Source organism: Pocillopora damicornis, chromosome 8 (genome assembly GCF_964200805.1).
Source record: "Pocillopora damicornis chromosome 8, jaPocDami1.2, whole genome shotgun sequence".
In the NCBI taxonomy this organism is placed as follows: Eukaryota; Metazoa; Cnidaria; class Anthozoa; order Scleractinia; family Pocilloporidae; genus Pocillopora; species Pocillopora damicornis.
The window spans coordinates 4,662,493-4,679,940 of NC_142677.1; the positions used below are offsets into that span (position 1 = coordinate 4,662,493).

The window sequence follows — 17,448 nt, forward strand, 5'->3', positions numbered from 1 at the left end:
GTTACGTCACTATTAGAAGCTATACTAATTACAGCGCCGACAATTTCCTACGTGATTTGTCATATGCGCCTTTTCACATAATAAGCCTATTTGACGATTTCAGCGATCAAGTCGATGTATTCAACGAACTGTTCTTGGAAGTACTAAGTCAACATGCTCCAGTCAAGAGGGTTAAAATTAGATCTAAACCTAACCCCTTTATAACACCAGAAATTCGTCAACTAATGAGAACGCGCGACCAATGGCGCAAACTTGCGGGAAAAACAAATGACCCTTTCCACTGGAACGGATACAGATTTTTTCGTCAAGAAGTGAAAAGGGAGATTCGTGTGGCCGAAAAAGTTCACGTCAGGACTCAGATCCTGGATAGCAATGGAAATTCTAACTCAATTTGGAAAATCATTAACCGGTGTCTACCACGTAAACAACAAGATAGTTTTATGGCTTCTGAGGATCCCACTGGGTTAGCTAACGAATTAAATGATTTCTTCACTTCCGTCGGCAGTATTGCTGCTCAAAAAGCCAGGGACTTATCTTTACATCATGGACTTAATGTAAATTTGGATGTGCCGACTCCTTTACACATATCCACCGACGTTAGCCCCGAATTATTCGTTCTCCATCAAGTCACGGAAAATCAGGTAGAAAGGGTGATTAGAAGCCTACCATCTAACAAAGCTCCTGGAATGGACAAGATATCTTCTAGAATTCTTAAAGACAGTTTACCCAGTACGCTAACAACAATTACCCACATTGTGAATAACTCCTTTGTTACCAACACATTTGCACGTGCATGGAAAACAGCAGAGGTTACACCTATTCTCAAATGCGGTAATCCAGATGTCCCTAACAACTATCGCCCCATCTCATTATTACCAATAGTCTCAAAAGTCACTGAAAGGTTGGTACATGGACAACTTATGGAGCATCTAATTAGAAATAATAAACTGGCAGCACATCAGAGCGGAAATAGAAAGCTTCACTCGACAGAAACCGCTCTGTTGTACGTTACAGATCAGTTGCTCCAGGCTATGGATAACAAGAAAGTTTCCATCATGGTCTTATTAGATATGTCTAAAGCATTTGATAGTATTCGACACGACATCTTGTTATCCAAGCTACAAAATCTCGATTTTTCCCAGGGTGCGTTGAATTGGTTTCAGAGTTGCCTTTCTAACCGACAACAGTGCGTTCGAATCGGTGACGCAGTTTCTAAAGTACTCCCACTTGAGTTCGGAGTTCCGCAAGGCTCTATTTTAGGTCCGGTTTTGTTTACAATCTATGTTAACGACCTCCTTTCTGTTCCTAAACGTTGTCTATCTGCCTCCTATGTTGATGATTGTAAATTGTATTTGTCCTTTTCACCTGCCGAATTACCCACGTCCATTCTCGCCTTAAACGAAGATCTTACGAGAATATCTCAGTGGTGCTGTAAAAACTCTCTTTTGATTAATCCGGACAAAACTAAGGTTCTAGCTGTTGGATTACCACAACTTTTAAAGAAACTGTCATCATTCAGTATAACACTTTTTGACAAAGAAATAACACCTGTGCCTGTCGTTAAGGACTTGGGTGTTCTTCTCGACACACACCTCAGTTATAACCAACATATCACTGAGATTGCCTCTAAATGCCTTTTTAAATTGTACCAAATTAACAGAATCAAGCACCTCCTGGATAGGAAAACACTTCTGTTAGTAATAAATTCATTTGTCTTTAGTAAACTCCAATATTGTTCAACTGTCTGGAGTAATACCAGCAGTAGCAATATTGACAAGTTACAAAAAGTCCAAAACTTTGCTGGGCGAATTATTCTGGGACTAAGAAAGTATGACCATATTTCGGATGGGTTGCGATCGTTGAAATGGCTTCCTATTAGAGAGAAACTCATTCTAAATGACGCTACTATGATGCACAAATGTATTAACAAGCTTGTTCCAGACTATCTTGCTGATATGTTTAAATCACGTTCTCAAGTCCATAATAGACAAACTCGATCATCTGGTGCTTTGGATATACCTTTATGTCGCCTGTCAACAGGGCAGCGCTCCTTTGCTTTCAGAGGAGCCAAACTCTGGAACTCCTTGAATGATAACATTAAGTCCTTAAAATGCCCCAGGAATTTTAGACGTCATCTTGCAAATGTTTTATTAAGTTGATATATTATATTATATTATTGATATATATTTTGTAATTATAATATTATTGTATTTAGATTCTCAATTAATTTATATATTTGTATTTTTTTTATTCTATTGAGCTGAAAAGCCCACTTAGGGAGCATCAATAAAGTGTGTGTATGTGTGTGTATGTGTATGAAACACATTGAGGATTTAGTTAAATTTTTTTTAACATTTAGAACTGAAAGAGCGCAATACAAAATATATAAACATAGTCTTCTATATCAACAATAGAACTGTAGGCTTGTCACAAAATGTGAAAAGAAACTCCCAACACGGTCACTTTTTTTGTCAATTTTCAGCCTTTTCTTCGTTAAATTAGATGATAAAACACGATTTTTCAACGCATATTTCTATCTTTCTTGGCCATCCGAAAATGGCGCCAAAAACCCTAACGCAGCCAACACTTGTTTACCACGAAATCTATTTTTGTTCGTTTCAGCTCGCGAGCCATGTCAACGACTTAAAATACATAAACGGAAGATATTTGAAAAACCAACTAAATGGGCTGAACAGTAAAACTGCTATTATTCTGTAAAAATGAATTGTTTGTAAATGGTTTCTAGGCGATAAAAGCCTTCCGTACAAAATTTCATTGTTATGAAAAAGGTTATTGACACTAGTACTAATGTGATGCAAATAGCAGCCTTGCATCTTTGCATTTCATTGTTTAAGTTGTGAAAGAACGCAGATTTAATGGCGAAAACAACGGCAAATCAAATGAGTGAGACTTAAATTAAATACTTTCTTTTATGAAAATATCAAACCTGAAATTGGCTAAGGTAAAAGATTAGTTTGAGCGGGAAATTCACGCTCACACGCATGACTGACATGTTGTAAAGCAGGGATATTACTTTGACATCAGTGGGTCAGTGACTGTTGATCATTTTGATTTCCTCTAGTCCTGCCTGATGACTAATATTTGAAAAATAAAAGGCTCGTCGATCAAAGTGACCGCTGAGAGCAAAGGACTATTATTGTGGATTTGTAAAGCCTGCTGGTTTGCAACACGGTGATGAAACACGGGGCATGCGGAAATCGGTCAAGTTTGGTTAGACACGCACCAATTTCCCGCGCAAAATATTATAGGTAAAACGACTGAAACAACCATTACAACGCTTTTTAATCCATGTTTCCTCAGCTTTGCCGTCCTTTTTCCTTTTAAGGTCCCTAATCCGACGCAAACTCGTCGCTGTATTATTCCTAGAGTCTAGACTATATCTAAGTTATTTCCTTCAGGGACCGTTGTGATCTGACAAACCTGACCATTCTCCTTTCAGTGCTGGTTGCCGATAGTTCTTGCCGTAATTCATACTCAACATTTTATCCACATCTTTCACGGTCACGAATTGTTTATTGTTGATGGTGACAATGGACGATCCTTCCATCAGGGCTTGACCTGCCTCATAAAAATCTACATAGCCACGTTGTCTCCAGTACTGAGACACTGGCAACATTCCCTTTACTGCTTCTTCCAGATCACTACTGAATAATGTTTGGCCTTCTAAGTCTTCAGGCCCGTCAAAATAAGGGGCTGTATTTACGTCGATGTACGGGGGCACAAGAATATGCCCCCTGGGCATGTCCATGAAAGACATACCTATATAGTATTGGTTTTCGAGAACCTTTTCAAGAGCAGTATACGTTGAAGCATTTTTATACACAGAGCTAGGTAATGCAATATCTACGTCGTATGTCCACGGTATGATCGCTTTACTCCTGACAGCCCCTAACAAGGTGCCATCAACAATTCGGTATTCTAGCCCCAGTTTGTTTAGCCCTCTTACAAAATCGCTCAGCATTTTCCATAAAACAGTGCTGCAACATATCGGTGCAGCTACGCCGGGTAGACCTCGTGGCTCTACATAGGGTTTCTCCGGGCACATCTTCCAGTTTGCGACACAAGCCGTCCATTCTATTCTATTCTCCGTTACGATCCGAAGTGCCGTATGTTTATTGGCAAAATTTGCATATTCAGGAACCTCCTTTGAGCCTTTCAAATTTCCTCGATCTCTACGCTTGATTTTGGGTGTCCACGCGCAAGAACCAAGCTTTGCAATCTTCAATTCGCCCTTTGATCGTAGAAAAAACTCCAACAAGGATAATTTCCCAAAACCTTCGATTAATCCTCCAATTTTCTGAAACACATCCTTCCTTATTACAAATGGACTTTGCACTATATTGCAGGTTTGTACAAGCGCGTCAGTTGTCCCAGTTTCACTGTCGGAGTCAAGCCTGAGAGACTTCTGTAGCGCGAGGTTTTTTACAGGGCCTGTATTCCTAATGTGAACGCTCCACATTTTTTTCACAAAACGACACCAAGATTGATCCAACGTGAAATTTCCAGAGGCTTTCATTTCATGGCTTTCCTGTTGTTGCATACAAGTTGCACCATGAAATTGTTTCCTTGAACGAAGAAAATCACTCAACTTCCTCGCGGAATGTTTGTCTTTGTCCTCCAGTACACGATCAGTTTCCAGCTCTTTGGTTGAAAAGGGCAAAATCAACAGATAGAGAGTATTGTTATTCACCGCACTGGAATAAGACAGATCCGAATGAATGACAGCCATTGAATCTCTCCGAGAGAGCAACGCATTTGAATTAGAAACGTTAAACTTTTCTGAGTTCGAAATCCTGAGTATTTGCGTTTCCATTTCAGAGTCGTTGCGTTTGACATTTTTTCGCCAGTTCAAGTTCAAACCAACGAAACAGAAATAAAAAAGATACCAACACAGTATCAGAGACGACCAACATAAAAAATATTTTTGCTTCCATCCCATTGCGCGAGAAGCTCACTTTTTTGGGATCAAAAATATTCGATAACAATTATTTTTTGTCACAATTTGGTACTATTGATCCAATTTTCCAGCTTTCAACAATTAATTTAGAGCCAGAAAAAGTGGATGAGCTGGCGCCTTAGGTGTGATAGCATTATGATTTTAATAAACGTTAATTAAGGAATATATTTTCGTTTGATCAGTTCCCCGTGAAAAATTAACTTCATTCTGTGTAAGAAATGGTGTAACCATGGTTTCCATTCGTGATCACCATCATGACGGGTAAGTCTCTTCTTTATATATCCATATCGTCGACGGATTTGGATATAAACTCTATTTCAGCAGATTAGGAGAAGCTTAAATGCTTATTTTGATGAGGGAAAATACCATGAGGGTGCGGTTGCTTCATGTAAATTTTGACAGACGTATTGTCTCTTCTCTTGTCAATAAATATGCAATGATTCATTCTAGTCTATTCCCTTTCTCAAAAAAGAGGACAAGTATAGCTCTCACTCGAGAACAACAATCCAGGAAATTTGATTTCAACGAAATGATATATATTATTTTTTGCCTCAAAATGTGTTAACATCGTCAAGACTGAGAGATACCAAATATGAATGACTGAATGTCACCTGCGTGAACGCGTTCATCACGGTCCATGAGAAAATTGCTATCATGGTACAAAGGTAAACACAGCTTGAAAACTATCTATCTAATGTCTTATCAACACTGTTTATGGGTTTCGAATAACTTTCTCGGAAAAAAAAATATGAAAAGTAAATATATGCTGACTATTTTATTTACCTCTCGAAAAAACTAACGTTCTGATAAATGATCTTAAATTTTCATTCTCGAAAAAAGGCGAGCACTTTATCAATGTGATACTGTTCCATTTTTCTAGTTAAATTCGTTAAGAAGGATCATTTGACTAATAAAAATTCGGGAACGAAAAGCGCTCAATTGCTATGCGTAGCTGAGGGAAATTTTGGGGTACCATGGAGACCAGGCAAAACGAGGCTTGCTCTTTTTTAAGTCCATTTCGGTCTTCTTGACAGGTTAAACAAAGTTACGAGAGAATTATTTTTGTCACAATTTGGTGCCATTGATTCCGCCAATTTCCCAGGTTTTCATCATTTTAATCTGACACTGACAGACTTGGCGAGCGATCACAGGCAATTTATCTTATACCATTTAGCTATGGCAATTTTAATTTTCTTCTGGGATCGATGAACGCTTTCATGCTGGTTACAATCGTTCATTCCTATTTTAGAATATCTCTTAATCGTAACGCTCGCTCGTTCAAACCACATTTGGTAGCAGATCAGAGTGGCTGTGAGCCAGTCAACTCGGAAAATGTTGTACTGACGGGTGAGATGTTGGGACCACTGAGCAGACTTCGACTTTACCACGCTTTATCCTCTTTGTCTGCTGTTCCCTCGATGCACGTAATCAATTTCATAGACGCTCTACATACTTGACACAATAGATTGTGCTTCTTCTTTCAAGCGAGAGGTTTAACCCTTTACCCCAAGAGTGACTAATATCTAATTTCTCCTTACAACATCACCCCGAAATCAAACATTAAGGTCATGAGAATAAAGGACATGATCACCAACTAAAGAAACCCTTGATTGCTGAACAAATTCTCCTTGTCAGAAGCCTGGGAAATGTAGAGAGAACAGTATGGAGAATATGCATGCTGATATGAGGGATTAGAGGGTTAAGGATCGATTATTTGTGGCTGGAAACTTTTTTGGGAGGGGGGGTCTTCCCTTTTTTCTTCTTTTCCCCTCCCCTTTTTTATGTCTTTGATGGACATGCCCAGGGGACATATTTCTGTGCCCCCATACATCGACGTCAATACAGCCCCTTATTTTGTGGGCCGTGGGACCTAAAAGGCAAAGCATCATTTAATAGTGAACTAATTCGTGGCCGTGAAAGATGGGGATAGCATCATGTTGAGTATCAACTCCGACAATAACTACCGGCAACCAGCACTTCAAGGAGAATGGTTGGGTTTGTCAGATAACAATGGTCTTTGAGGCAGCAAACAGAGACTTAGCTACGATTATAAGAGGAATGCTCCGCCGAGTCTGAGATTAGAGATCATAAATGCAGACAGGACGACAACGCCGAGGAAAGCTTCGATTAAAACTGAATTTATTTTTCTTCATATTTTCCGGAATGGGTAGATGTCTTCATCGTGTCTAATGGCGCCAGAACTCAACTTCAGCTTAAAATATGAGAGCGCTTGCAACGTTGAGTTTTAAATATAAACATAAATGATTCCCCGTCAATGTTTTGCAACGTTGAGTTTTAAATATAAACATAAATGATTCTCCGTCAATGTTTAAACTCTCAGACCACGTAAGTTTTGGTGATTTATGGTTTTGCTTTGCAGAGGGCGGCCAGCAATTATACAATGTTTTAAAATGCACGTACTTTTCTATTCGAAAATGGGTCAATTTCGGCCGATAACAATACCTATTCCTACCTCCATAGTGACTTAAGGTGGACTAAATGTTGAAGTTGTTTTTCTTTATAAGATTTAGCCGAGTAAACTATTAAAGTTTCAGTTCGTTGAAAGGAAAACTCAATAAGCACCCCTTTCGATCAAGCAACTTCGTTCCAATAAGTGCCCCTCCTTTTAGCTGAAATTTTAAGTAAGCGACCCGGGCGCTTGATCGCGGAAAACGATATTCTGAGTCGACCAAAAAGCGACATCAAATTACACATAAAATATTTCCTAGGATCACATAGTCTCACGAAGTGATCGTCTTGAATAGGCTTCAGTTTTTATGCTTGAGTTGTGCAGCGAAGAATTCTCATCTGTCTGTCGTACTTCATCATTTTATCTTTATCTGTATGGTGCGTTAGTTATGCAACTATGCAGTCTCGTCTTTCCCAGTACTTTGACGACCGACTAGACAAGTAGGACTTGGTTACGAGATCAAATACTTTCAAATATATATGATCCTTGGGAAAAAATGACAATACAAGCTCAAACTGTGTAGACAACAGATAACTTAATGAAATTATTGTCCACGATTCAAGAAAAGAAAACTATTTACTTATTTTCGCTCGGTAGGTATTTTAAGATACGTTACTCCCCGCACAGGAAACAAGCCGGCTACATTGAAAGAAAGTAAGGTTAGACAGATTAAGATTAAACGGAAAACACCTCATTTTATTAGATAGTTTGTAAATAAATGATCCACACAATAATATTCAATCGACGTTAAGGCTACAAACTAGAAGTCTTTCAAATTCGCCTTGACTCTCTGTCTTACATAATTGCTCTAATTATTTCTGTTACATTTTTTAAGTTTCGAATTTCCATTACAATTTTTTATGTACGAAATCGCTTGCTTATAATATGATCGCTTTAAGCTTGTACTAAACTGTAAATATAACAACTTTCTTTACACTTGTACCTTACATTTTGACTGTTTTAACCCTGTAACCTCCCAGAAGTGATTAACATGAAAATTCTATCCATGATAAACAGACACTATCCAGCAAAAATGTAACGAGAAAATTATCAGTAGAGACTTTTGTTTTGGTCTATTTCCAAATTCTCTATTTTGCAAGGAAGTGCAAAGCAACTGGAGGGGAAAATGAACAGTTTAAGGGTTAAAATTTCTTGTCATTGTCAGGTGCCTTTTGGTCTGTTGAATATTGCCGTAGCAGTTTTGTTAAGCGCAGTATTTCAACAATAACAACTTGCATTAACTCTTAGGAATGATAAAAACTAACAGAGAGCTAGAATTACGTTCATGCATTGGTCTTCCTTAAAACGCTCTTTGAAAAAAATGATACCTAACTTTTCCTAGGTCGCCCTCGTTAAAGTTTATGCCAATTTTCTCTTTCGATCAGGGTCTGCTTTTGTCTCCTATTTTATGATTTCATCAGTTTTTTCCTCAGCAAAGGTGACAACAGAAATCGTTTTACAGCGATACGTGTAGCACTGCTGCGGGTACTGCTGCGATTGCACTTGGCTGTCTTGATCTTGTGGTGTGACTGGGTACCAGCTCTTCGTGTGCGTTGGATGTAGGTAAGATTCCTAACTGACCATGATTAGTGGAGGAAACGACTCGTTCATCGACGATCTGCTGTGAGGAGACGTGACCAAAAAGATTTGTAATGTGGTGGCTTAATGGTTTGAGTGTGAGCTTCGGATCAAGAGGCCCTAGCTCTTGTCCCTGCCGGGTCATGCGAGTCAATCTCTTAGTTGGACTTTTCCTCTACCTTAAACTTAACTCTGAACAATAATATTTGAACTCTAAGCCGTCATGTTGGTATTAAGTAGTACCTTCTCCGCATACATACTTTACTATGGTGGAGTCCGGTTTTGAATTGTCTTGATTCTGACAAAGTGAAAAGCGTAGTTAAAGTAAATTTTTGTTGAAATTTTTGCTTCCTTTTTTAAACTTGTGGTAGTATCTGAGCTTTGAAGACGTTTTAAGTTATCAGGTACAAGATGTTATCGCCAAGAATCAAACCTTTTGGCTTGAGATTGTCTGTTCCGGGCATTCAGTTTGTAAAACGGAGTGATATACTAAACGGCCCTATATCAGCGGCAGAGAGAAAATGTGGGAGGCTTGGGTTTGGCCTAGAAAAAATAAGGGAGGCTTCGGTCGGGTAGTGTTCATTACGTGACCTGACCCAAAACTCGCTCGCTTTTTCACTCCTTCGCTAATATCGTGCCGTTTTCTGACGCACTTCGTTTCAGTAACTAAACGCCTGGAACAGGCTAAGATTCAAAAACTTTCGCTACCAACATTTCTCTGTCAGTGAAATTACCTCAGGGGTGTATTCGGTAAGATCTGGCATCTCTAAATCTTGTGGTTCCATCGCAGTGCTGCCAGGAAAATGCAAATAGTTGTTTATTAGCAGATTCAATGCCCTTAAATGAGTCTAAATGAGCTTATACCCAAGGAACTTAAAATGTCCACGGGTTCAAAGTTCGACGGCAGACACATGTACAGTAAGTGTCTGAACTGTACCCAATGGTGATGTTGTTTAATAACAGCAAATGTTCAGTCGATTGTTCTTCCGACATTTCTTCGACTCTTGGAACGACGGTCTTCAAGGTCTGCTCCAACGCAGTGACGATGACGTCACTTTCATCTTCACCTTGCACAGTACATTCTTTTGTTGCAGTTGGCAAGAACCATGGTGTTTTTTTATTTATCACATTTCACTAGCAAACTGGCTGAGGCATGCAAAAGCTTTCTTGAACAGTGTACGCAAAGAGGGTATTGCTGAACATTCTCCACAGTTTTTATTAAGAGAACAAATAACGGCAAGTTATGCTCTTGTGGAACTTCATGAAGGCTCTTCCATGGTTATGCCCTTGACGTTGTCATCTTGAATGGCAGAGATGACGGAATTGGACTTGTAGTTAACTTCTTGGCACCATTCCACAAGCGCACACGGATGTTTGTTATCTTGTAAACTACGGCCGTGGTAATTAAAGCGAGATTATCTTCCGACAGGCTGATAGTTATCTTTCCTGTTAGATCTGCGATTGTCCCTTCAGCCAGGAGACTTTATTTGCTGAGGTGAACCGTTGATATTTCATTGATGTTTCCTATCTTACCGAGGACTGACACTGAATCACCTTCTCTTGAATTCTGGAGCGATGGAGTAGGTAGTTCTCGTAGTTGCGATAATTCATATTAAATTTTCGTGTAAACACTCACAAAACCAAAATTAATAACTTTGGAAGCGAAAGACTTATCTGGAGGTTTGAGCAGTTCCAAAACAGTCCTTAAACTTTTTTCATTAGAATCTATTGTACTAGCTTGCAAGAGAAACGCGGTCGATGCTATGCCCTTGGTAATCGCCCTATATCCGATTTCGGTTGCGCGGGCTCAATCAACGTTTTTAACGGCTCCAGAAAAAGCGCGCCGAGTAATAGGTTATTGTTGTCTTGTTTCGATCTCAGGAGATTTCAGCGGCCAATACTACCCTCTGCTCTAAGGCGGTTTAACTTGTACGTTAAGAGGGCATTCTAATCTGGGATCATATAGAGTGATTTAAAAGGAATATTCGGAGTGTCAGGTAGGTCCTTGTCACAATAATTCATTATCAACCGATCGAATGAAGCTTATATCAATAAGATGAGGTCCAAGAAACTGAATCCTCCTTGATTGGACTTAACCTTCATTGGAAACATGCTGACAACAAAGCTGTTAGAAGGAACTGCTCTTCAGGAACTGATTGAACCCTGTTCATACTCAATAACTAAACCAATGGCGACCATCCTGCTGAGGAGACGCTGGAGGCGGATTGGACACGTCACCCACCAAGAAGACTCTATCGCAAAAACCGCTCTACACTGGACGCCTGGATGGAACCTCAAGAGTAGCCGCCCAAAGAACACCTTGCGGCGGACGGTAAAGAGAGAAATTAAGGAGATGGGGAAGACCTGGGAGGACATCAAGCTCATGGCAAAGGACCGACAATTGTGGAGGAAGCACGTTGCTGCTTTACATGTCACTTTAGTGTAAAGGCTCTGACAAAGCAAGAGAGCAAGAAATAGAGCTGCCTCCACTTTCACACACGCGCATACACTACTTAGCACTTGCAATCGTTTTATGATATATACAAATAAGAAATGGCTGCGGACTGTTTTACATCCCTTTCAAAAAGCTTACGTTTTTTCTGTCAATTATTCTCACGCGTTTATTTGATCATCATGTTTAATTTTTTCTCGCTAGAAAAAATGGTAGAGACTCCCAAGTTTTCATTTTTACTACACCTTTTTCTTTTCATTATTTTTGTAACCGTTTAAATTTTCCTTCGCTTATTTTGCGAAACAGCGGTTGTTTTTTAACATGTATGTTTTCCTTTGAAATTTTGTGCAGGAAATTGGCGCACGGCAGGCCAGAATTGATTCACTTGCGGTTGCTGCACTTTTAATCGCTGTGTTATTGGCGCGTAGCTTATCAAACTTAACTCATTTGCGCATGTTTTTTGTTTAGCTGCCATGTGCGTTGCTAACCAGAAGATTACATAAGTCTTTCTTTACTTTCAGCGGTGACATAACGCATTTTTCACTTTGGCGGAGGAGCCCGTTATTTCCGAATTTGATCAAAAATAAAACAAGATGATCAATGATCAATCAATTAGTTATGTCTGCCAGGAGCCCATTATCCGGAGCTTCCTTCTTCCATACTTACCCTCTGAGTCAACCCTGTCCCGTATCTTTTATTTCTAGCAGCACCTCCCACGGGGTATTTCGCGGATGTTTACATAATAGCTAGTCATAAAAAAGCTGTGGCCCCCAATTGTTTAAGTTACATGCAGGCTGCACGAAAGTATTTCAATAATGGCGAAAAGCGCGGAAAGTTTACCATTTTTTTTTAGATTGTTATGCTAACGTCAGCGAGTGTTCGGTGGAAATTAAAGAACCCACACATATCTCAGTTCTAAAAATAAAAAGGGACAGGGTTGACTCTAGGGTACAATTGTTATGGAGGCTCCGGGTAATAGGCTCCTCTGTCTGCTAAATAAAGAGCCGTGCAGATCAGCACGTGTGTTTTCAAACAATAGACATATTTTAGTCGCCCTCAGCAAATCAACTCCCGAGATCACCAAAACCTGCGCGAACCATGATGACCAATTCTGATATAGCCACCTATTTGTAAAATTGTAAAGAAAATTATACATTCTTTTTAATCGATGTTTCCTCAGCTTTGCCGTCCTTTCTCCTTTTAAGGTTCCTAATCCGACGCAAACCCGTCGCCGCATTATTCCTAGAATCTAGACTACATCTAAGTTATTTCCTTCAGGGACCGTTGTGACCTGACAAACCTGACCATTCTCCTTTCAGTGCTGGTTGCCGGTAGTTCTTGCCGTAATTTGTACTCAACATCTTATCCACATCTTTTACGGTCACGAATTGTTCATTGTTGATGGTGACAATGGACGATCCTTCCATCAGGGCTTGACCTGCCTCATAAAAATCTACATAGCCACGTTGTCTCCAGTACTGAGACACTGGCAACATTCCCTTCACTGCTTCTTCCTGACCACTACTGAATAATGCTTTGCCTTCTAAGTCTTCAGGCCCGTCAAAATAAGGGGCTGTATTTACGTCGATGAACGGGGACACAAGAATATGCCCCCTGGGCATGTTCATGAAAGACCAACCTATATAGTATTGGTTTTCGAGAACCTTTTCAAGAGCAGTATACGTTGAAGTATTTTTATACACAGAGGCAGCTAATGCAATATCTACGTCGTATGTCCATGGTATGATCGCTTTACTCCTGACAGCCCCTAACAAGGTGCCATCAACAATTCGGTATTCTAGCCCCAGTTTGTTTAGCCCTCTTACAAAGTCGCTCAGCATTTTCCATAAAACAGTGCTGCAACAGATCGGTGCAGCTACGCCGGGTAGACCTCTTGGCTCTACGTAGGGTTTCTCCGGGCACATCTTCCAGTTTGCGACACAAGCCGTCCATTCTATTCTATTCTCCGTTACGATCCGAAGTACCGTATGTTTATTGGCGAAATTTGCATATTCAGGAACCTCCTTTGAGCCTTTCAAATTTCCTCGATCCGTACGCTTGATTTTGGGTGTCCACGCGCAAGAACCAAGCTTTGAAATCTTCAATTCGCCCTTTGATCGTAGAAAAAACTCCAATAAGGATAATTTCCCAAAACCGTCGATTAGTCCCCCAATTTTCTGAAACTCATTCTTCCTTATCACAAATGGACCTTGCACGATATTGCAGGTTTGTACAAGCGCGTCAGTTGTCCCAGTTTCACTGTCGGAGTCAAGCCAGAGAGACTTTTGTAGCGTGAGGATTTTTACAGGGCCTGTATTCCTAATGTGAACGCTCCACTTTTTTTTCACAAAACGACACCAAGATTGATCCAACGTGAAATTTCCAGAGGCTTTCATTTCATGGCTTCCCTGTTGTTGCATACAAGTTGCACCATGAAATTGTTTCCTTGAACGAAGAAAATCACTCAACATCCTCACGGAATGTTTGTCTTTGTCCTCCAGTACACGATCAATTTCCAGCTCTTTGGTTGAAAAGGGCAAAATCAACAGATAGCGAGTATTGTTATTCACCACAATGGAATAAGACAGATCCGAATGAATGACAGCCATTGAATCTCTCCGAGAGAGCAACGCACTTGAATTAGAAACGTTAAACTTTGTTGAGTTCCAAATCCTGAGTATTTGCGTTTCTATTTCAGAGTCATTGCGTTTGACATTTTTTCGCCAGTTCAAGTTCAAACCAACGGAACACAAATAACAAAGATACGAATATAGTATCAGAGACGACAAACATAAAAAATATTTTCGCTTCCATTCCATTGCGCGAGGAGCTCACTTCCTTGGGATCAGAAATAGTCGATAACAATTACTTTTTTGTCACAATTTGGTACTATTGATGCAATTTCCCAGCTTTCAACAATTAATTTAGAGCCAGAAAAAGTGGATGAGCTGGCGCCTTAGGTGTGATAGCATTATGATTTTAACAAACGTTAATTAAGGAATATATTTTCATTTGATCAGTTCCCCGTGAAAAATTAACCTCCTTCTGTATAATAAGCGGTGTAACCATGGTTCCATTCGTGATCACCGTTATGACGGGGGAGTCTCTTCTGAATATATCCATATCGTCGACGGATTTGGATGTAAACTCTATTTCAGCAGATTAGGAGAACCACAAATGCTTATTTTGATGAGGGAAAATACCATGAGGGTGCAGGGTAAAATTTCCGCACAGCCCCATACCACATTATGCATTCAGTTCTTGGATAGAGAAAACAATGACAAAAACAATAGATCGCCATTGGGAAAACAGATTTGTTTTACAATAGTATGGGGCTGTGCGGAAATTTTACCGGGTGCGGTATTGCGGTATTGAGGGTGCGACAATCCAGGAAATTTGATTTCAACGGAATGTGATTATTGTTTTTAGCCTCAAAATGTGTTTTGACTTATCATCGTTAAGACTGAGAGATACCAAATGTGAATGACTGAATGTGACCTGTGTGAACGCGTTCATCAAGTCCAAGAGAAAATTGCTATCATAGTACAAAGTTAAACACAGCTTGAAAACTAACTAATTGATGTCTTATCAACACTGTTTATGGGTTTCGAATAACTTTCTTGGAAAAAAAAAATATAAAAAGTAATTTTACTGATTGTTTTATTTACCTCTCGAAAAAACCTACGTTTTAATAAATGATCTTTTGTCAATAATTTTCACGCCTTGATTTGGTCAATTATCCGGCTTTAACTTTCATTCTCGAAAAAGGCGAGCACTTTTTCAGTGTGACACTGTTCAATTTTTCTAGTTAAATTCGTTAAGAAGGATCATTTGACTAATAAGCGATTCAGACAATTCGGGAACGAAAAACACTCAATTGCTGTGCGTAGCTGAGGGAAATTTTGGGTACCATGGAGACCAGGCAAAACGAGGCTTGCTCTTTTTTAAGTCCATTTCGGTCTTCTTGACAGGTTAAACAAAGTTATGAGAGAATTATTTTTGTCTCAATTTGGTAACATTGATTCCGCCAATTTTCCAGCTTTTCATCATTTCAATCTGACACTGACAGACTTGGCGAGCCATTGATCATACAAGCAATTTATCTTATATAACTTAGCTATGGCAATTTTAATTTTCTTCTGGGATCGATGAACGCTTTCATGCCGGTTACAATCGTTCATTTCTATTTTAGAATATCTCTTAATCGTAACGCTCCTCGTTCAAACCACATTTGGTAGCAGATCAGAGTGGCTGTGAGCCAGTCAACTCGGAAAGTGTTGTAGTGAAGGGTGGGATGTCGGGACCACTGAGCTGACTTCGAATTTTAAAACTTTACCACGCTTTATCCTCTTTGTCTGCTGCTCCCTCGATGCACGTAATCAATTTCATAGACGCTCTACATACTTGGCGCAATGGATTGTACTTCTTCTTTCAAGCCAGAGGTTTAACCCTTTACCCCAAGAGTGACTAATATCTAATTTCTCCTTACAACATCACCCCGAAATCAAACATGAAGGTCATGAGAATAAAGGACATGATCACCAACTAAAGAAACCCTTGATTGCTGAACAAATTCTCCTTGTCAGAACCCTAGGAAATGTAGAGAGAACAGTATGGAGAATATGCATGCTGATATGAGGGAGTAAAGGGTTAAGGATCGATCATTTGTGGCTGGAAATTTCTTTCTTGGGGGGGGGGGGTCTTTCCCTTTTCTTCTTTCCCTCCCCCTCCTTTTTCGTGTCTTTCATGGACGTGCTCAGGGGACATATTCTTGTGCCCCCGTACATCGACGTCAATACAGCCCCTTATTTGGACGGACCTGAGGTTTTAAAGGCAAAGCATTGTTTAGTAGTGAACTGGAAGAAGCAGTGGAGGGAATGTTGCCGGTGTCTCAGCATTGGAGACAACGTGGCTATATAGATTGATGGAAGGATTGTTTATTGTCATCTTTAACAGTAGACAATTCGTGACCGTGAAAGATGGGGATAGAATCATGTCGAGTATCGATTACGACCAGAGCTACCCGCAATCAGTACTGAAAAGAGAATGGTTGGGTTTGTCAGATAACAATGGTCTTTAAGGCAGCAAACAGAGACTTAGCTACGATTATAAGAGGAATGCTCCGCCGAGTCTGAGATTAGAGACCTTAAATGCAGACAGGACGACAACGCCAAAGCTTCGCTAAAACTGAATTTATATTTCTTTGTATTTTCCGGAATGGGTAGATGTCTTCGCCGTGTCTAATGGCGCCAGACCTCAACTTCAGCTTAAAATATGCGAGCGTTAGCAACGTTGAGTTTTCAATATAAACATAAATAATTCCCCGTCAATTTTTAAACTCTCGGACCACGTAAGTTTTGGTAGTTTCTGGCCTTGCTTTGCAAAGGGCGGCCAGCAATTATACAATGTTTTAAAATGCACGTGTTTTTCTACTCGAAAGTGGGTCAATTTTGGGCCGATGACAATAGCTATTCCTACCTCCATAGTGACTTAAGGTGGACTAAATGTTGTAGTTGTTTTTCTTTTTAAGATTTAGCCAAGTAGACTATTAAAGTTTCAGTTCGTTGAAAAGAAAACTTAATAAGCACCCCTTCGATCAAGCACCTTTAGCTGAAATTTTAAATAAGCAACCCGGGCGCTTGATCGCGGAAATACGATATTCTGAGTTGACCGAAAAGCAACATCAAATTTAATATAAAATATTTCCTAGGATCGCATGGTCTCACATATTGACTGTCTGGAATTGGCTTCAGTTTTGATGCTTGAGTTGTGCAGCGAATAATTCTCATCTCTCTGTCGTACTTCATCATTTTATCTTTATCTGTATGATGCGTTAGCTATGCAACTATGTAGTCTCGTTCCCAGTTCTACGACGACCGACTAGACAAGTAGGACTTGGTTACGAGATCAAATACTTTCGAATATAACTAAGCCTTGGGAAAAAATGACAACACAAGCTGAAACTGTACA

At 39.7% G+C, this 17,448-nt stretch overlaps 2 protein-coding genes and 1 long non-coding RNA gene across 3 annotated transcripts; all 3 read right to left on the minus strand.

Annotated features, from left to right (window-relative positions):
- Positions 1-2,849: 2,849 nt before the first annotated feature.
- On the minus strand, positions 2,850-5,331 carry LOC149041068 (uncharacterized). Its single transcript, XM_089214342.1, has one exon. It carries the CDS (start codon positions 4,958-4,960, stop codon positions 3,416-3,418), a length of 1,545 nt encoding a protein of 514 aa, XP_089070468.1. The 5' UTR covers positions 4,961-5,331; the 3' UTR covers positions 2,850-3,415.
- A 2,998-nt stretch (positions 5,332-8,329) lies between these two features.
- LOC149041069 (uncharacterized) lies at positions 8,330-12,500 on the minus strand. Its single transcript, XR_016189100.1, has 2 exons — positions 9,761-12,500; positions 8,330-9,069 (listed from the first exon to the last, which is right to left on the minus strand). It is a non-coding gene; the product is annotated as an uncharacterized LOC149041069 (long non-coding RNA).
- Positions 12,501-12,628: 128 nt separating this feature from the next.
- On the minus strand, positions 12,629-14,373 carry LOC113685268 (uncharacterized). Its single transcript, XM_089214341.1, has one exon. The coding sequence runs from the start codon at positions 14,295-14,297 to the stop codon at positions 12,753-12,755; it is 1,545 nt and encodes a 514-aa protein (XP_089070467.1). The 5' UTR covers positions 14,298-14,373; the 3' UTR covers positions 12,629-12,752.
- Between the last annotated feature and the right edge of the window lie 3,075 nt (positions 14,374-17,448).